This window comes from Curcuma longa, chromosome 21 (genome assembly GCF_044706935.1).
Source record: "Curcuma longa cultivar G26 ecotype Majalengka, Jawa Barat chromosome 21, ITB_CL_G26_1.1, whole genome shotgun sequence".
NCBI classification, from domain to species: Eukaryota; Viridiplantae; Streptophyta; class Magnoliopsida; order Zingiberales; family Zingiberaceae; genus Curcuma; species Curcuma longa.
The window spans coordinates 6,344,910-6,365,874 of NC_133881.1; the positions used below are offsets into that span (position 1 = coordinate 6,344,910).

The window sequence follows — 20,965 nt, forward strand, 5'->3', positions numbered from 1 at the left end:
ATATTATAATAATATTAAAATAAAAATATTTTTAAGATGAAAAAAAAATAGATTAAGGTGTTGTCTGGACAAGTCATATCTGTTTTTTAATCTAGAAAATAATTTAGTAAATTTATTTTTTCTTATGTAAATATTAAATATGCATTTTCCTAATTTTTTAAATCACTTTCTAAAATTCTCTAGAAGCTTCGCTCCATCCCTCTGATCTCCTAGCAGGCAGAGCGAACTTCTACAGAGAGATCGATAGGCGGCCGAACTGGACATGGCCGGCACAGGCGAGAGCAGTCGTAGTTGGGAGCGAGAGACGGTGCCGATGGTGATGACGATCGTAAGTCCGATGTTGGCCCAGCGGGATGTCTACTCGCTCTTGTTGGTCAGCCCATGGTGCTACCGCGCTCTCCTATCTGTTTCCACGATTTGGGAGGTAAACCAGCGGACCTTTTCCTTTCCTTTCTTCTCTTTGCCTTTCCTGGATCCTGTTTCCACTCGGTTATTCTTGATTATAATGTTCAATTGTTCGTGATAGCTAGGTCGATGTCTCTCTTGCAATGTATGACTATTCAAAGTGTATTCTATTTTTGGATCTTAATGACATGCATGTTCCTGATGAATTAGGTTTACTCAATTTTTCGTAAACGAAGTAAAGTAACGAGCTTTGGGAGCATCGAATGCCATTACTCGGCCTGTTAAACACATTTACCTACTAATGAACAATCTGTTTAAAATTAAATATGATTAGACTACCGAATAGTGGGAGTATCTATCTGCTTTTCCATGAAAGGGGAAATGCCTTTCATTGCACTTCTGTGTTGGGCCTTGTTGCTATATAATTTCAATCAATGTGCACTTCTAAATTCTTTGTTTGACAGTATCTTTGAACTTGTCTAATTTAGGGTTGACTGCACATTTACTTCTACCACGTAGTAGGTTGCAGTTATGTATTTAACCACGTGTATGGAATTATCTCTAGTTAGATATTAGTGTGCAGCCGTAAGTTTAAAAGCTTAAATACTCGGGATCTTATCATTTGTTGGCTACTTAAATCACTACTCCTTTTCTTTCTTAATATAATATCTAAAATGAAACTATGAATAAAGGACAATATACAAACATCCATTAATCCACGGTTTGGTTGCTGTTCATCATCATATATGTGCATCCTCCATAATTGCGTCTTTTGATCCACTTTCATGATCTCACGTGTCATCTTTGTTGATTGTTTGATGAATGTTGACACACTTGTTGTATCAATTTATTTTACAAAGGCTCCCATTCATCAATTACTTTTCAAATGCCTTATTCAAGCATTCACAATCATCTAGCAGGAAACACATTGTAACATATCTATGTCCTTGCAATCTATCTTTCTTCTCTAGGTCTGCTGGCAGACTTTTCTCCAGCTCTGGATTATGTGGCTGCCTTTGCTTGACATCTCCTAAAATCTGATTAGTGGCTTCTCATGTTCATTTTTTTTCCTGGTCAAGAGTCCAACATTCTGAACATCAAAGAAGAGTTTCAGGGTTGAACATTTTCTACCTTTTTCATTATGAAAAATCTTAATCGCAGAGGTGAGAGCCTGTTGCATTCAGTTTTTTCCCTAAAATTGGACCATACATCTGGTCAACTGCAGGGAACCATAATCCAATCTAGTTTGGTTTTATATATGAACCTAGAAATAGGAAAAAATCAAAAAAAAAAAATCAGAAATAGGTAATTTTTTTCTAGAAAAAGTTATGGCCAAAACATACATTTTATATGTAAGTTGTAATATACAATACGTAAGGTTTTATTTTATATATTATTTTTTTCATAATTAGCATAGTTTTTAATAATTCTATTGATTTATATACCAAATTAGAAGTTCTTTGGCTGCTGAATGCTTTTCCAATAAAATCTCTTTTTAGGTTCTTGATCTGCATGAGATGACTAAAGCAGGAGAACGGCTAAGATCTGCACTCTTACTGGTCTGTCTTCTCTTATGTGGAATAATTTATCACGTTTTATGCTCATTAGTGCTATCTTAATATTTGGTTTCTCATTTTTCCCCCAATCCATTATGGCTCTTCTGATATTAAATTGTTTCATTCTTTACTCAGTGTCATAACGTTTCATGTTCTTTTTCCATGTTCAAGTCTGCTGGGTCTAGTCTAATAATCCTTTTATATTCAGGAACAATATCAGCTTGTCAAAAAGATTAACCTTGAATTTGCACAAGTGGAAGATGAACATTTTATTCTACTTAAAGGCCAGGTAGTTTGTTAAAGAAATGACTAACCATTTTTGTGATTTAATTTTACAAACTAGTTTGAAATAGTTGTTGATAGACTTTTATGGTCTATGGTTTAGTTCATAAAATGAAGTGATACTTTTACTGCTCATTTTTGTGTTCAATTGGTCAAGATCAGAACTGCACTCAAACTAACCAATAGAGCTTGCTTCTTTCTTTTCTCAGTTTTCCTTCCAAGTGAACATCATAACCCAATTAAGACTACCTACCTAGGGGAGCCCAGGTCAATTTGCATCGACATACACTACTACTTGATGATAGTCACTATCAAGATAGATAAGACCTTGTGGCAGAGTATTTGTAATGTAGCATGGGGTCCTTAAAGTTGCCTTGCGACATAGAGCCTCTAGAAATTGATTGATCATACTCACAAAACAAGTGTTAGATAGTTTCATGTACTACATAGTCTACAGGATCTTCCTTAGTTAGATAATAACTTCCATTGTCCTAATCTTCTTTGCCATTTTAATCCCCAAGAGTATCTGTTGATTTAGTTTCCAACTTGCCAGCTTCCTCAAGTATATCAAGCACATATTTTCCGGTGAGAGAAAAAATGTCTGCCCCACAGTGAGCAATTTATATGCATAGAAACTATTTTCAAGTCACCAAATCCTTGGTTTGACAGTTGATGAAAATGTGCTTTTAGGCCTCATGATTCCTGCAAAATCATTACAAGTAATGATAATATCATCCACACAAATTGTTTGAATGATGCACTTCCTATTCCTCTCCTAGACTGAGAGGTATAGTAAAACACTAAAAGCATTCCAAACTAAGCAAGAGAATAGCTAAATCCTCCAGTTACCAAAACATGCCTTAGAAGATTGCTCAATAATAAAGAGTTTTTTTTTTTCATTTTGTGCACAAGACCACATTATAGGATGGAATATTGCTATCCAACTCATAAAGCAACTACTAATTCATACTGAAGCAATTTTAATCACATAAGAAAAATTATCAAGATAATAAACTCTATGAATTTGAGTCTATCCCTTAGCCACCAATCTAGGCTTTAGCAGATTCACAATACCTCTAGGTGATGTCTTCACAGTGAAGACCTATCTACTTTTAACTGTGGATTTGCTGGGAGGATGATAATTTACCTTCTGTGTATCATTATAATGCAAAGATATCATCTTCTATACCATGGCTAGTCTTCATCTTGGATCAAAAACAGGCGTTTGAAATAGTCTTAGTAATGAAATGTGAAGCCAAAGAAGAAATAAAGATCGAGTAGTTAGGAGACAAAGAAGCATAAAAACATGTAATGAAAAAATTGGATTACTAAAATAAAAAATGTACTGCAATAAAATGACTACTTTGCTTTGTAGTTTCCAAAAAAAAAAAAAATACCAACTGAGGGCTCCGGAGGCGTCGCCCGGCCAAGAGTTTACCAGTTCATTCATAGACTGCAGTAGGCAGGCCAACCTACTTTGGGTGGCCCTAATGTAAATGGCTGTACTGGGTTTGCTTCAATACTACAAATGCATTGAGCTGTGATCCTTGAAAATAAAATGGCTGATGTTGGCTGTCATAATACACTACATTATATGTAATGGTTTGAGAGAACAATGAGATCAGTATGAAATCCAAATTTTTGAACACTTTCTTTTTGGTGAATTCGAAAGCAGAGGAAGCACAGGTGGTAGAGTTGCTTTGTCAAGGCTGGTTTTTAGAAGCAGATTGACAACACTTCATATGTGACAAAGGCATATTTCTTGTGCCATCGCAACAGGCCTATTCAGACATCTAACTTAAAAGTTAGAAGTGAAGCATATCTCACATATATGGAAATAAGCAACTATCACAAATTCAACATTATTCGATATCAACCAACTTTCTACAATTTCATTTGAAAGAAAATATTCAGGCACTTACATTCAACGTGGTTTTATTTTTAAGAGCATTCTGGTAACCTCTGAAAATGGAGTTGCTCTCAGATAATTTATGCAAATCTTGGACTTTCTGGTTAAGTTACTCAAGTTAAAATGGTGGATGAAAGCAAGAAAAGTGCCATCAAAAGCACTTGATTCATAGATGCTAGCTAGCAGCAATACAGCTGACGTATCACTTAAACGAATTGAAATATCTGTAGAAAGGCTTTAGTTGAGATGCATGCAGTTTTGCAAGAAAAGGCTAGGACAATACTGTAACACTTTGGTTACGTTGCCTTAAGTTTGTTTACACTAGTTTATGAAAGTAATTCTATCCTTCTTTCTTTTTCCTAGTAAAGAAAACAAGAAATTATATGTTGGTGCTATCATGTTCAAGTTTACAAGGGCTATATGAGTCCAAGCTAACAATGCTGTCTGGATGGAAAAACTTGATGAAACATTTGAGCTACAGAGTGAAGGGATGCATTCTTTCAAAGGAGTTTCAAATCCAAATTAATGCTCGGCATCCTTTAACATGATTTAAGATTATATGTCTCTTTAATGGTCAATAATTTTACATTTTCTTTCCATCCTTGAGATCCAGGGAAAAGTACTTCAAGGCTTGCAACACCTCAATCTGAATGGCTGTCAAAAGATCTCTGATGAAGGCATTGAAGCTATAACTAGTTGTTGCCCACAGCTTAGAGAGTTTTATCTTTATTGGAATGTCAGGTGAAGATTTTCTCAAACTGTGATTCTTTGTTTATAGAACAAACTTTTGTATTATAATTTATCCGAATTTTTATCACAGGCTGACCAATGTGGGTATAACTCACATTGTAAGGAACTGTAGGGAATTGAGAAGTTTAAACTTGAGTGGTTGCAAGGTTAGTTAACCCACCTTTTTTGTATTATTCATATAAATTACTTTACTTAGAATGCACTAACATTTTTTTTTCATTATTATTATTTTTTTGCATCCTTCCCTTTTTATTATGCATGCTTCTAATCATATCATTGAAATCTAGGGCTTTGTTAGTGATATGAATATATGAACTAGAGAGCTTCAAGTTCATTTTTCTTGAGTATTTAAGTTTTCCTTGAATTTGCTAATACTATTCCCAAACTATGCATAAACTGGCTGAAAGAGAAAATTGTTGTACGGAGCAAAATATAAGAGAGGGGCTTTATCAGTATTAACCATCCATATCTTTTGTTTTTTGGAAATGGAAACTTGTCTATGTGAGAATAAGTCAGCTTTCAGTGGACCAAAGGCACCTTTTCTGGTGGAGATGGAAAACTTGAGAACTACAAAATGCATTAATTATTAATTGATTTTTTTTTTTGAAAAGTATGATTGTTGTGGACCAGAGTATCATCCATAGTTCTGCACCGCTCTCATGGGTTATAGTTAGCATTGCTATGAATTATTGATTTGAATTATCTACCTTACCAGGCTCTGATGCCAATTATTCATGTATTGCCATGCTATGCTGACTTCCTGAATGGGGAATTTAATAGCTACTCCGTGTTATAAAAAGAATGATAGGGTGCATAGGAAGCAGTTTTTAAAATTTAGATCCAATGCTGCTCTCCAGATTCCATCAGACTGGTATGGTATGTACTGTAACAAAAAAACGAAATTGAGTTAAACTTAAGACTGTATCACATTGCTTGAGTTTGGCTGTATGTGTACCTGTCCCTTGTCAGGAGCATTGGAACCAACCATGCCAGGGAGTATGACTTGTTCTCTCAAGGCATGCTAAGGTTTTTTTCTCTCAAAATAATAATACACAAATAATTCTAGGAGGGATTTAATTCTTTTTCGGCATCATCACCAAGCAGACAATAATTATGTGCTGCATAGTATTGATTACAGATGGCCACTGCAATAACTGGCTAACATAGTGCTAGGACCATGCCCTTGATGTTAAGTTGGAACTATTTGGTCATTTGGTCTAACTTTTTCAGGTACCTGCACCATATTTGAGCTTATCCTGTTGTAATGTTGATTAACCTTTGTGCATGCCACATGTTTTTCATGATAGTTGTAATAAGAGACTTAAACTAAGCAAAAAGGATGATATTCTGATGACACTGTTCAATTTAATACGGATATTGTACTAATTTCATGAAATGTGTGTTATCTGGCTATTAAATAATATTCGTCTGAGCCTCTGGATTATAATAATTTTCTTCAAATACTTGGTTGACTTTTTTATGTCTGCAAAATGACTATGAAATGTTTTGTTTATAATTTCATTGGAAAATTGCAGAATATCTCTGATCACAGCTTGCATCTAATTGCTGATAATTACCAGAAGTTACAAGACCTAGATATTACTAGGTGAGTCTATGTGGTGCTTTGTACTTAAACTAGCTAATCTTCGTGTTTCTATTTTCTCATGGAGTTTCATTTTTGAAAAATTACAACCAGTTTGACATGTATTATGAAGTGATCCTACTAGAAAACTGAGGAATATTTTGTAAGTAGAACTCTGTATTCTTTCTCAAACACTTGTTATGCTTCAAGTTGCAACAAATGAGATGGTCAGAGTTTGTGAACTATGCCAATATTTCAGTAAACTCCAAACACTTAGGACTCCCATCTCTTGGAATGAGATGTTCAGAGTTTGTGAACTATGCCAATATTTCAGTAAACTCCAAACACTTAGGACTCCTATCTCTTTGTATGTTCATCAAGTCTTCCATGCAGTTATGTAGGGATACTAGATTGTTAGAATTAATCAACTCTACCAAAACCCAGGTTCAAAAGGTGAAGTGTGTGCATTATCTGGCTATTTTCAGATCAACTATCTATACTTCCAGTCCATGGCATAAGCTTTCTATGAATACTGGTTATCAATAGAATGCAAAATGATTCTATTAAGGAATATGCTAGAATACTTTATGACCCATCCATCCTGCTCATTCTTTAGTTGAAATGTCCCATGATGCACGAAGTAAACCTACACATATTTATGTGGTGGAATTTGTCAGGGCTCTTGATTATCTCAATTAGAACTTTTTATTAGAAATATTGCTCACAAGGATTCTTGATATATTGATCTTTAAAGGTAAGGGCATAATTGGTCCATTTTTCCTTCACTGTCAAGATGAGGTAGGGCGAAAACTACACAAATGAGCATAAACAAAGAATAGATTGGCACATTGTATGACCTGATAAACAATATGTCCATGCATATTATATATCATGCATCAGTTAGCACTTAGCCTTCACAACGAATAGTCTAACTAGCATATGACAAATAAGTATATCTCATCGACTAACATAAAAATATATAAAACCTCTATACAAGCAGTGCTATAACATCTATCATGTATCATGACAAGCACAAAACCTCTTGGGAAATAATATCATGATCTCATACCTATTGCAATCACTAGCACATATGCAAACACAAGGGAGTACTTCCACAAAAGCAACAATCAACACAAACAGAAAGAATGCAACACAATTTAACAATACAAGATAAGACAAGTGGATCAAATAGCAAAAGAAAACATCATGGCGCAAATTAATGAAAAGAGAGAAACATCTTGCCTATGAATGACATATTGAGGATTACCAGAAAGAAGCTACATGGCCGCTGGAACTCTACTTCCATTGATATGCCTAACACAAAGATCCAATCATACTCTATTGCATAAACTACAACCAACAAGAAAGAAGGGATCCAACTCATGCTGGTTCAGGAAGGCAGAAAGTCTTTCCGTCTACTCTTCCACAAGATTGCTCAACTTGGTCAGTGCCCAACCTTAACACGAGACATAAGTAAATTTAATTTGCACATCAAACATAGACAAGGAGGGAAAAAGGCTAGTGATTACCAACATGAAAAGGAGGTTGCGGATCAAATTGTCACTGATTTTGCCTTGTAGAATACATTGCATGGCACACTAAAGGAGAAATTTAGCTGTCAACAAATCTAAGAATAGTTTGTCAATCTAGCAAAAAGAGGCATTGCGTCACTTACATAGATGCAAAGCTGCTGCTCCAAACGGCTGGTAACCAGCAAATATATGCACTGTCGGTCACACATACTGCATCTCATTGGAGTCTAGATCTTTGGCATGACTGTGCTATATCTGTAGCAATGCACTCCCAATGCCAACATGGGTGGCAATGTTGTTGGAGACACAAGTCATTATTGCTATGAAGTCACCATTCAGAGACATCTGATCAACAGATAGGAGGGCAACTAACATGCAAGAGGGGGAGGCTGCATGAACCTTGCTGCCTAGTATGTCTGCTGCTTACCGATTGGCAAAGATCATTGTCATTTTGCTAAGAAGAGAAGAAATCAAGAGAGCAGAAAAGAGACCTCACCATGATCAGACCTAGTTTAAAGTCATCGCCCCTGGCTGCTCTCGTTAAGGAGAGTCCTTGAATACTGCTAGAGTGCTCAACAATGGTAGCATCAGGAGGCACACTATGAGGCCATAGAGAATCAGGTACCTGGGAGGAGGAGACAATTTATGCAAAGGAAAAAAAGGCAGTGGTGACCTGAAACTAAATCTCAGGTTTAAACAAGTGGACCGGATGGAATTAATTTAGTTCAGTCAATTCAACCTCAAATGAACTTCATTTTGACCAAATTATTAGCCAGTTTGAAGCCTATATTCAAATCAAAAATCACCCATAGGTTCAGCCAAACCTTAAAGTTAATTGGGCCAAATTTAGCCATGAAACGTTGTCTAAAATATCAATTAGCATTAAATAAAGCCAAATAATAATTAATTAAATGATAGGATATCTTAAACACTTGTCAACATGGTGATTGCTCCAATTCTCAAGTATTCCACTATTTTTGACGCCCAAAATGGCTCATCAGACAAGCAGAACAAAAGGGATGGAGAACATGAATAGCTTATGAAGCAATTCCAATTCCTCTAGCTATTAGCAGGCAGCTAGCTTTCATTATCACACAAAAATGAAATGGAGATTATTGAGCTTTAACAGAACAATATTACTCAAGTTCTCAATAGTCCTGACTTTTGCATAGAAACGTAATGCATGATATAAATCACACAATTTAAGAAACATTGGGAGCAGGAGATTTTCCACATACTGTTCCCTGTCTAGTGTTGACTAAACTGTATCAACATACCTATGTGATCTGGTAAGAAGTTGGACATGAGGTTTATATTCTTTTCTAGGTTTATGGTTGGAATAAATAGGGAATATCTGGAAAATGGTAAATGCCTTAAATACAACCTTTTCAATGTTTTTTGTCCTTCCTGGATAGCATTAGTTTACTATGCATTGTGTATATTTTATTATTTTCAATATATTTGTTAATCAAATATATTGAAGAAAACCACTATTAGCACTTTTCTTGCCTGCATATGTTATATTGGTTGCTACTGTCCTTCAATCTTCAAGATCATTCTTTCCAGGTGCATAAAGTTAACTGATCGTGGTTTACAACAGATACTGCTTAAGTGCTCCTTGCTTCAAAGATTGAACCTCTATGCTCTTTCAAGGTATCACTTAAAAGTCTTAGATCTAATGTGGTTTTGGATTAAAAATTGACAAATTTTTGTGCTCTCTAACAGAGCTGAGTTGTATTTATTGTCATAGTTTCATTATTTTCATACAGTTTAACTGATGCAGCATATAAAAAGATAGCATGCTTGTCTCATCTCACATTCTTAGATCTCTGTGGTGCTCAGGTACTAGTTAAATTCATATTGATCATATTTTTGGACATCTAACTGTACTAATGGTATTTCAGAATCTAACTGATGAAGGCCTTTCATGCATAGCAGGATGCAAAAATCTTTCTTACTTGAATTTGACATGGTAACTATTATCAAATGCTTTCATTTGATCTCCAAGAGGACCAATGAATTTTGAAATTCTTATGTTTTATATATGGAAGGTGTGTGCGCGTCACTGATGTGGGAGTGGTTGCCACAGCAGAAGGTTGCAGATCTCTTGAGCTTTTGAGGTAAAATTTATTGTAATTCGTGTATGTAAAGACAAGGCTTTTTTTTGGTTAAAGACTAGTCCTATTTTAAATGTTGCTAATTTATTTTAGTTAAGAGTGCAGTGTCTCTTTATTCAATAGGGATTCAATTTAATAAAGAAATAAGCTATCTGTGCACTTGGTAATTGGTATCATAATGTCTAACTAATCCTAAGTTTACTGCTTGTCCCTGCTTTTTCCCCCTGTATCTTGTCTTATTGCAATTCACAGTAGGCGGGCGGTTCGGGCAGAGCTACTAAATAATACATAGCACTGATGGCATGGGTGTTAGAGAATTACTTCAAAGCCACCCCATTTGCCTTGCACTTACTACCCTTTTTGCCCACCACTCACATTTTTAATTTGTTTAATAGGCCCCATCACCATCTGTTGATCTCATACCTACCTCTCTTCTTATTGCTGTTTCACAATCACATCAATCCACTGGAGCAATCATCTTTCCTTATTCTACAAAGCTTCTCATTGACCTGACACCCTCACCTACCACAAGTTGCTGATTTGTTTGATAGGGTCCCTTTGCCATCTGTCTGCCTCTTTTCTTATCGCTGTTTCACAACTACATCAATCCGCTGGTGAAACCCTATTATCTGGGCAACACTGCCCCTCTCCACCACCAAGAAAAGTTGTCTCCATCGATGTTGGACATGTTGCAAGCAAATTCAGGTTGCAGCAAGATGTTCTCTCCTCGACCATCTCACCTGTGCATGGTCCTATAAAGTCCCCACATATCTTTTGTATTTTTCTTCACAATTTCTCTCCTCTTGACAGTACCTCACTCTTCTTCCTTTTTTTCCTAGCATATTGCCATTTTCCATATTTTAATGAAGTGAATTTTGAAATCATAATTTCTCTTTTCCTCCATTGTTATGGGGCTTCTCCATTGCCTTCACAAATGATATTCAGTGACTCTAATCTCCTTTATTCCAATGAGAGAACTCAGATTCCTTATGGACTCTCAGTGGGAACTCGCCCATCAGGATGGAAATCTGAAAGTTAGACGCCATAAAAAATCTGAGTGACAAATTTGATTATGTGATCCTGGCACAGTTGTTGAACAACCTTAATAGGCACTCTATATCATTATATTGATAAAGTCCTTGTCACCATGTAACATATGTTGGAAATTAAAAATTATATTAACTCCAAACTTATCTATTATATGAGATCCTAATCCCATAGATTGATAACACTGAGTTATTCTTCATAAAATAACAAACTTTTTTAAATAAAAACTCTAATAGGTTTTTGTAACTGATTTTTCTAAAAATTCTAATGAACTTATCTAAAAGGAAATTATGACTCCTGTAAAAAGAGGAAGAGATGAAGAATGCATTAGGGAAAGTGAATAAAATAAAGATGGAGAGGAGCAATAGAGGAGGAACTTGTGAAAGTGAATAAAATAAAAACGGAGAGGAGCAATAAAGGATATAAAGGAGGAACTTGTGGAATTTTTAAGGAAAAATAGGAAAATAGAGAGAGAGGAAAGGAGCAACGTGATTATAGGAAAGGCATTTTAGATTATTTTTTTTAAGATGATAATGATATGATTGTATGTAAGAGAAATTTTTTTAAAAACAAAGTATGCTACAATTAATATGTTAAGCGGGGTGGGGGTGGGGGGGGGGGGGGGGGGGGGGGGGGGTGGGATTAATTAAAGGCATCACAAGAAAAATATAATAGAATCAGAATTTAAAAAGAAAAAAAAACAAAAGAAATAATTACTTCATTGATTTATTACTATATTCTAATAGGTGTATTTATATTGTTCAACCGATATATGGAAAACATTATGACAAATATGATAACGGTAGAACAAAATGGTAAAAGATGGAGATGACAGTAGATGTATGCAAGATGTGGTGAATGAAACTATGTGTGATGATAAGGAGTGAAATAATATTGTAAAAAAAAACAAAAATAAAGAATGAGTTAAAGAAGAAAAAAAAAGATAAAACCTAAAAAAGACCAAGAGTGTAGGACAAGAAAAATATTTAGAAGGCATAAATGTTAGGACAAGCAAAATGATAAATGTTAGAAGGCATAAATAAAGTGTAGGACAAGCAAAAAGATGTAGAGTGAGAGGAGGGGTAAAAAAGAGAAAGAGAACAAATAAACAAGGGAATGATAATAGAAAGATATAGCTAAAAATGGATGAGTAGAAGGATCAGAGTAAAGGAAAATAAGATTAAGAGGACATAAAGATAAAGAGAGGATAAATTAGGAACAAGACATAAAATATGAAAGAAAGGAAAAAGAAGAAAGAATTAACTTCTTACTTGTAAGGAAAGAACAAGGAGAGTAGGAATCAAACCAGGTATCAAAGTGCAAATGGTTCGTGGATGAGGGCAGTGCTGAAGCTTGAATGATGGTGAACTATAAGATAACTAGTACTAAGACTGAATCAACAAGTTTTGACTCTAGTATCATGTTGGAAATTTAAAATTGTGTTAACTCCAAACTTGTCTAATACATGGAATCCTAACCCCTTTTTTTTATAGATTGATACTTATTCTTCATAAAATATCATATTTTTCTAATAAAAAGCCTAAAAACTTTAATGCACTTTTCTAAGCAAACTTATATAAAAACAACTAAACAAATTTTTATGCAAAGTATGCCATGATATTCTATAATTTATGAAATATTTTTATAGTTACAAAATCATGATTTCCCACAGCATCTATACTCAATAAGTCACTAATATTTCATGAATCAACAAGGGCAACAAACCTGCTTCTAGCAGTGCAATATTATTCAACCATGTACCCTTTCTTATGAGATTTTCACATTGCAACAAGGTAGATTATCAAGTTTGGATTAGACTACTGCTATCCAAGGGCAGTGAAATGAACTGGCTTAGTATTAGTGCCTCCATTTGGACCATGTTAGTTGTAATGTTTCCTCGTCCTATTCACTGTTTCCTCATCTTGAAGCTGAAGCCAATTGAAATGTTGGGGATGCAACATTCCTAATAATCTGAAAGATGACGTGGATAAAAATTATTGTATAGATAAACTTATGCAATAATTTTCAACAATGCAATCAATGTTGGTGGATGATGTGGTATAAAGTTGGAGTGAACATACATGATATTGTTGGAAACAATGCTAAATTATGGTCACATTTGACCATGTTGTTTTTAAGTTTTGGCAATTCTCAAATATGTGCACATGGAGCTCGTGGAGCATCTTGACTTGATGGATTGAGTTGGGTTTTGCTCAATGGCTCAGCGGGCTGGAACAAGTGGTGAAGTTTTAGGAGAGCTTGAAGGAGGCATGGAGTATTGCATGGTGGTTCTTGCTTTTCATAAAGCTGGTTCCCCTACATTCTACAATGAAAAATGAGAACACCCATTATAATGTTCCTAACAGTATCATACTTGATCTGAGATGCACTTGATTAGCATGACATGATAAATTTGAAGCTTCTAAATCCTATTACACCTTTTCCTCATCCAATCTCACATCACTCTCTAATGGCTTTGATGGCCACTCAACTCTCTAAATCCTTTCATAGCAAGCATATATAAATCCATTAGTAACCTGCAAATTGGGGATCATTTTGCAATTTTGGTTCCATTTGGTGATGAATTTACTACAAAAGAGAATTATGAGTCATGACAATTAAAGAAAGAGAGAGAGTATGAGCATGAAAGACGGTATAAATTAGAGGGGAGAGGGTGATTGGTGCTTCTATATGCTTAAACCTAGGAAACCATCAAAAGAAAAATATTCCAATAAATTTTTTCCTATTGTCCCTTCCTAGTCCCTAGATATTGGAGTCATCCTAGGTACTACAGGTAGAATCTTATCTGCATGTTTGTGAGTCCAAGATTTGATCATGTTAATGGAAACAGGGTTGTGGAGACACTATGGTTCATACTATCACATATTAACTTCATGTAATGTTTATTACACAGCTTATACGGGATAGTCGGTGTTACAGATGCATGTCTAGAAGCTTTATCAAAGTTCTGCTCAAATTCGCTGATGACTCTCGATGTTAATGGTTGTGTTGGCATCAAGGTCAAGTATCTAGTACTTCATGTGTATATACATTGTGATTTGTAGCTTAGCTTATGTTTTCTCTATGTGAATGTTCAGAAAAGAAGCCGTGAGCATTTGCTACAGTTATTCCCATTGTTGAGGTGCTTCAAAGTGCATAGTTAGTTCGAAACTTCATGCATCAGTACTAGATTTTTCACGGACCTCCACTTGCCAATTTTTGAACAGAGGTAAACACAAGTTTCATTTATTTCAATTATTTTTACTAATATGTTTGGATAATGTTATTACCACATTAACAAGGTTTCTTTTGTCAATAAGGTTTGGCTATTTGGAACATTTATCAACCCATTTTACTAAGGGTCACATATCCTCATTTGGGATAATTAGAAGATTGTATAATCATTTGTCTCCAGATGTATCACAATTCAAAAATGTTTTCCTTATAAAATTGAGGTAATTAATGCAAATTCTGAGCCAGGCAGGGTGTCTACTCAATTGATAGTAGGACATCTACTGTTTTTTTTTTCAAAAAAAAAAAAAAAAGAGAATAGATAAAGTTCATCCCTATCATTGTCAAATATCTGGTTCTCAATTTCTTCTGCCTTCTCAGACCTTCTGTTCATTACAGTCATGAATTTGCCAAACCCTTCTAATGGGAATTTGGAATAAAGTATTGTTTTAGCTTTATATTTAGTAGTTTTGGTAGGATCTAATTTTAGACCTAAGCCTGATGTAAATCTATATAAGATTGCATGGGTAGATCAAGCTCCCCTTTCAATCAAAGAAATGTTTGGTTCGGATCAGATGTGTCCATGCATTGATAAAATAATGTATGATGCTCTTCCATCAATGTTACCTATATCATTCTCAGTAGACCTTCCTTGTATGAACTCTTAGGAACTCATTATGATGAGAGAATAGTTATGTCTTGAAGTACAATCAACAAACTGCGAGATTCTACCTTACCAAACCCAATCCACAAATTAAGACAATCCTCAAAATAACTCCTTCGCCTTCTTACATGGTCCCAATTTGAAAAGAAAGTGAAGGATGCAAGAACAATATTAGCCTAAGTATCCTTAAGGTGCACATCTGAGGAACCCTTTTGAAATTAAGCAGCTTTTAAAGGAGTTTCAAGACATAACTCTTGAGGACTTATCTGATGATTTACCATCTTTGCACATTATCCAACATGCTTTAGACCTGTTTCTAGATCACAATTTTAAATCTCCTGCATTATTGAGAAGCTCAAGAACTTTTAATGAAAGGTTTCAAGGTTGAAAGAATCATGTATTTCCTATGATTTCTATATATGCTTGGTGACTTGCTTGACTTGATAGTAGGAGCCCAATACTTTTCCAAAATAGACTTAGTAACTGATATCATCAAGTTAGGATTTAATTTGTGATGAGTGATGAATTGTTTTAAAAACACAAGATGGATTATTTGAATGATTAGTCATGCTTTTAGACTGTCAAATGCTCCAAGCACATTTATACAAGTATTAAACCAAGTCGTAAAACCTTTGATATGAAAATTCTTAGTGGTTTATTTTGATGGCATTTTAATAAATTGCAAAGTCCTCACACCCAGTTTTAATATCTTCGCTTAGTTGTGAGACCTTCGAAATGACTTGTATGCTAAGCTGAAGAAACACTCATTTTTACAAGCACAAATAGTGTTACTTGGGGTTTTTTTTTTCCTACTCGAGCCATTTCAACGTATCTTGACAAAACTAAGGCGATTAAGGATTACTCTGCACCTATCACTGTCTAGGAAGCTCAAACCTTTTGTGGCTTTGTAATTTTTTTTTATTGTCATTTCATTAGAAACTTTAGTACACGACTAATTTATAATTCAATTAATGAATATATTTTGCCTCTAGAGTATTTTTCCCAAGCAACAGTTTAAAATTCACCATAAGGTATTTGAATATTAATGATGTTGGGATATCATGACAGGAGTCATTTGGTTTTTAAAATTTATTTGGTGTGTGGAATATGGATCAATCATACATTCAAGAATTAGTTAACTCATATTAGTTGGTTCATAAGATCCAGATACTTTATAAATAATAAAAGATTAATGAATATATTTTCTTAGGTAATAATCATATAGGTCATTTGATAAATTTTAATTAGTAATTAATAGTTAAAGTTAGATAAACAAATCATAGTCTCTTATAAATTATTTTATTATTATGAAAATTTTCGTTTTTTTTTATGTATATCTGTCAAGAAAGATTTGATTGAGGAGAAAATTATCATTAAAAGGACTAATGCAAAAGTATGCCATGAAAGCTTTGACATAAGAATATCATTGAAGCTAATGTCCATGGTGATAATTTTATCTTCTTTTTTTTCTTCCTATTAAGACATTGTAACCATCATCTACCTTATTCCGATATCAACATCTATAACATAAGGAATCACACTTTTTTGTATTTTCTGCATAAAGGTGGAATCCATCACCTTAGCGATCTCACACGATCGATCCTCACGATTATCTGTGAGGAGGTAAATCGAGAAACTGTAGTTGGTCACGACGCAGGAGGGATATTGCTCGGCTTCGTCAGGATTCGAATCCTTGTCCTCTTCTGCAACTATGTTGCGTCGTAACCAACTCAGCTATGCTCCGGAGGCCACACTTTTTTTTCTCATATCTTACCTCGCGATATCCGGTCATACTTATCGTGTCCATGGTAGCTTCTCCTTGGTTATGAAAAATGAAATTAGAGAGCGAGCTAGTGTTTACTTCATTCTAACATCTTGTACTACAAGTGAACATCGAGCTAAAAAATATTCCATCTTATGTGTATGGGATTATCTTTATTTCATTACATTGACACACAATTATACATGATAAGTCACAAGCAATTTCATATGAAAAATTAATGAACATGTAAATACTTAAATCATATAAAGCTTAGCCTTTATTTCCTTTCCTTATGAGGTAGTAGCAGTAGTAGTAGTCTGGTGACTGGAGGCGGCGCTGCCTCAGTTCTTGGTCAGGCGGCGGCTGCGTCTGGCGAGGCTGGCGTGCACCCCCGGGCTGCCGACGCTGCAGGAGGCGCTGAGGAGGAGAGAGTTGTTAACACTCTGCACGTTGCTGTTCACCAGTGTCACCATTGTCTTCTCCTCCTTCATCGCCTCCTTGTTCCCTTCCTTGCTCTGTTCTTCGCCGTCAAGCTTTCTGCCCCGGCGAAGGCCGCCGTAGGAAGGCGTTCCCTGCAAGTCCATGATCGCTCCCGCGTTCTTCCCTGCGATGGTGACTGCCCTCATCTCGCTCTCGCTCTCGCTCTCTTCCTTCTTCGCGGGCGTCGTGGTTGTGCCAATTGATCTCTCTGTCTTTTGCAGCTCGTACCCTGCTTCTTGTGCGGGCTTTGGTTCGGGCACCGGAGTGATTTTAGGAGACGGCGGTGGCGTTGGGGACGAAGTCGTGATGACCTTCGGCGACGGGGGAGGGGTTGGGACGCCGTTCGCCGCCACGGGCGTCGGGTAGTAGGGTTGCGGCGGTGGCGTATAAGGCTTCGGGGATGGCGAGCGGGAGTGGTTGCGCTCCGCCTGCTCTGCCGGCCTTGGGGATGGCGAACGGAACCGCGTCGGAGATGCATCAATCTGCGTCTTCACCGCCTCCACCGGCGTCAGCGATGGCGGGGGAGAACGCGCTCTCGTCGGCGTCGCCACGGATGGTCTCGGTGAAGGCGAACGTGGGCGTGTTGGCACTAGCGCGTCTACCAGCAGCGTCGCAGGGGGCGGCGAGCGCGCACGTACCGGCGGCGCCGTTTCTGCTATCGGCTTTGGGGATGGCGAGCGCGCACGGACCGGCGGCGCCGTTTCTGCTATCGGCTTTGGGGATGGCGAGCGCGCACGTACCGGCGGCGCCGTTTCTGCTATCGGCTTTGGGGATGGCGAGCGCGCACGTATCGGCGGCGTTGTTTCTGCTCTCGGCTTTGGGGATGGCGAGCGCTTCCGCACCGGCGGCGCCGCCTCTGCTGTCGGCCTCGGGGAGGGCGACCGCTGTCGTGCGGGCGCCGTCAGTAAGGTGCCCGCAGGACTTCGAACAACGTCTGTGGTGTCTCCGTTGGTCCTTCGAGATCGAGCTCCGCCGAAAATTGCGGCGGGGAGTGGCGTTATTTCCGCCGGCCGTATCATAGACTCTACTGCCACTGGAGGTGGCGGCGCCATAGGCGAGGAGACCACCGGACTTTGAACGACCTCTGTGGTGTCGCCATTCGTCCTTGTAGGAGCATCGGCCACTGTTGCCGCGGGTCGTAGTGTTGTCTCTGCCGTCTGTGATACAGATGCCGCCGGTGGAGGTGGAGGTGGCGTCGGCACCGGCTGAGCAGGCGGGGCGGGTGCTATAAGAGGGCTAGGAAGAGCTTGAGTCGGTTGTGCTGGCGGCTGAGGCTGAGGTGGTGGAGGCGCCGGAGCATCAAAGCGGGCCGGTGCCATTGGAGGCCTAGGAAGAGCTTGAGTCGGTTGTGCTGGCGGTTGAGGTTGAGGCTGAGGCTGAGGTGGTGGAGGCGCGGGAACATCAAAGCGGGCCTGCGAAGCGAGCCGGAGCAACCACGGGCGGCCGGTGGGCGGTTGGTTGGCCATTAATAGTGCTGCAAGCTAAGAGGATTGAATTGGTAATTAGGTGGTAATGGAGAGACGAGAGGAGAGGAGATGGGAGGAAGAGGAGGTGGGCGGATGGGTATTTGTAGGGAGAATTGAATAAGGATGGAGAGAGGAAGAAGAACATTTGATTGAGTGAGATTGTGAAAAATTAAATATGCAAATAAAGGAGCTACGCTAAAGAAAAGAATTCGATACGAGGAACCCACTACTCAAAGAGGTAAGGAAGCAAGGAAATAAGTTGTAGTTATTTTTATTTTTATTTTATTATTCTCAGGATTATGGTGAGATGGTAAAAAAAAGTGATGATTTTTTTTTTAAAAAAAAATTAAAATTTTATTAGTATTATATTTAAGAAGTTTGAAAATTTTTTAAGTATTTTTTAGTTTATCCTAATGGTTGATGAAATATTAAAATTATAAAAAAAAAAGAATAAGATTCTCCAAAGTTACAAATAAAGTATCCTCAAATATCTCTCCTTTAAATAAAACAAATTATTAAATAAGTAAAAAATAACTAAAATTCTCTAAAAATATATGTATTTTATTCTTTTCTCTCTGATTTCATTATTTGTTTAAATTTTTTTTACGTCCTCCAATCTCTATTCTATCATTTCTTCTCTTATTTTGTAATTCATTTGGAACTTAAAAACCTAGAAGCTCGAGAACTAGAATTACGTCGGTATATTTCCTACAATACAAGAAGGATGAAGGGATCCCCGTGATTTTAACATGAGATTCCACATATGGAGATCAATTTTTATGGTTTGTATCGATATATCTTCGTGTTCATTAGGAATGTCGTGTCTCTTATTTCTTCTTTGATGATATTTTGAAGTGTGTATATTTTAGTTGTTCAATCAGAAATGTGATACCGGGTATATAGACTTAAAATCTTAATTTATAAATAAAAAAATCTTAATAGAAATAAAAATTTCAAAATTATTTTAAATATAATTTTTTTTTTAAATTATCAAAAATAGTAATAAAAATTTTTGGATTCTCCTGCATCAATCGTCCTAGGTTGAAATAATTTGTCCTCGAGTTTAGAATAGTATCAAATGGTAGTTCAAGAGAAAGATTATCTAATATCAACTTGGCAAAATCTACTAGTAGTTCATGGACTTTGGAAATCCTCGTTGATCCGTCAACGAGTACGATATCATGGGTGTTGCTCTTGTCCATTTTCACATCTCTTAAGTACTTCACCAGTTTCATACACTGGTTCACCAATTGCCTCATTTTCATCTTCCATGTCTTTTTCGATCAATCTATTTTTGCCTTTCTGATTAGCAGGAGCAGGTGTCCTGAATTTGTTTGCCCTATGTCCCTATTCACCACTATGATAACATCTAGTAGAGACTTTAGAAATAACCTGTGGTGGTTGTTGTTGTGAAGGGCGTGAATCTTGAGGGGTGGGGTTGACTGTTTTGGTCACCTCTGACCATGGGTTTTTAGTTTTGCTGTTTTTCAACTATTAGTGCACGCTAGTAGGCCTTTGAAACTGTCCATAATGAATGAAGACTGAGGATATTTTGTAAAGGCCGACATAGTCCTCTTAAGTATCATTTGCCCTATGTCCCTATTCACCACTATGATAACATCTAGTAGAGACTTTAGAAATAACCTGTGGTGGTTGTTGTTGTGAAGGGCGTGAATCTTGAGGGGTGGGGTTGACTGTTTTGGTCACCTCTGACCATGGGTTTTTAGTTTTGCTGTTTTTCAACTATTAGTGCACGCTAGTAGGCCTTTGAAACTGTCCATAATGAATGAAGACTGAGGATATTTTGTAAAGGCCGACACAGTCCTCTTAAGTATCATGTCACCATCTACTCCTTTGTCTCCGATAAGTCATTTCGGGCAATCAACTGGTAGAACTCTTCCATATAATCATTGACGGATCTTGCACCCTACCTTAATATGTGAAGTTGTTGAAACAGGCCTTGGGTGTAGTTGAAGGAAGGAAACGACTTCTCATCTTCTTCTTCATCTTCTCCCAATTAGTGATCTTGGCATTGCCTTGTTTCTCTCGTGAGTGCTGTAACTGTTCCCACCATATAGATGTTCGACCCTTGAGTCTGATGGCCACTCACTTTACTTTCACTCGATCGGACACCTCCTTATAGTAAAAAATCCTTTCTATCTCATTGAGTCAATCAACGAAT

General features: G+C 37.0%; 2 protein-coding genes across 4 annotated transcripts; one reads left to right on the forward strand and one right to left on the reverse strand.

Moving 5' to 3' along the window:
* Positions 1-218: 218 nt before the first annotated feature.
* LOC141815362 (F-box protein At3g58530) lies at positions 219-14,715 on the forward strand. Of its 3 annotated transcripts, none has more exons than XM_074703310.1 (13): positions 219-424; positions 1,905-1,964; positions 2,170-2,250; positions 4,760-4,893; positions 4,973-5,048; positions 6,438-6,508; positions 9,583-9,669; positions 9,786-9,858; positions 9,921-9,988; positions 10,068-10,136; positions 14,095-14,200; positions 14,279-14,409; positions 14,501-14,715. In XM_074703310.1, the coding sequence occupies exons 1-12, from the start codon at positions 263-265 to the stop codon at positions 14,342-14,344; spliced, it is 1,053 nt and encodes a 350-aa protein (XP_074559411.1). In that variant the 5' UTR covers positions 219-262; the 3' UTR covers positions 14,345-14,409; positions 14,501-14,715. The 3 variants fall into 3 exon arrangements, with proteins under 3 accessions (XP_074559411.1, XP_074559413.1, XP_074559414.1); XM_074703312.1 differs by having other exon boundaries at positions 4,766-4,893; XM_074703313.1 differs by lacking the exons at positions 14,279-14,409; positions 14,501-14,715 and having other exon boundaries at positions 14,121-14,200.
* A 2,463-nt stretch (positions 14,716-17,178) lies between these two features.
* On the reverse strand, positions 17,179-18,783 carry LOC141814688 (uncharacterized). The gene is made up of 3 exons (XM_074702628.1): positions 18,644-18,783; positions 18,213-18,553; positions 17,179-18,065 (listed from the first exon to the last, which is right to left on the reverse strand). The coding sequence occupies exons 1-3, from the start codon at positions 18,781-18,783 to the stop codon at positions 17,179-17,181; spliced, it is 1,368 nt and encodes a 455-aa protein (XP_074558729.1).
* Positions 18,784-20,965: the final 2,182 nt, after the last annotated feature.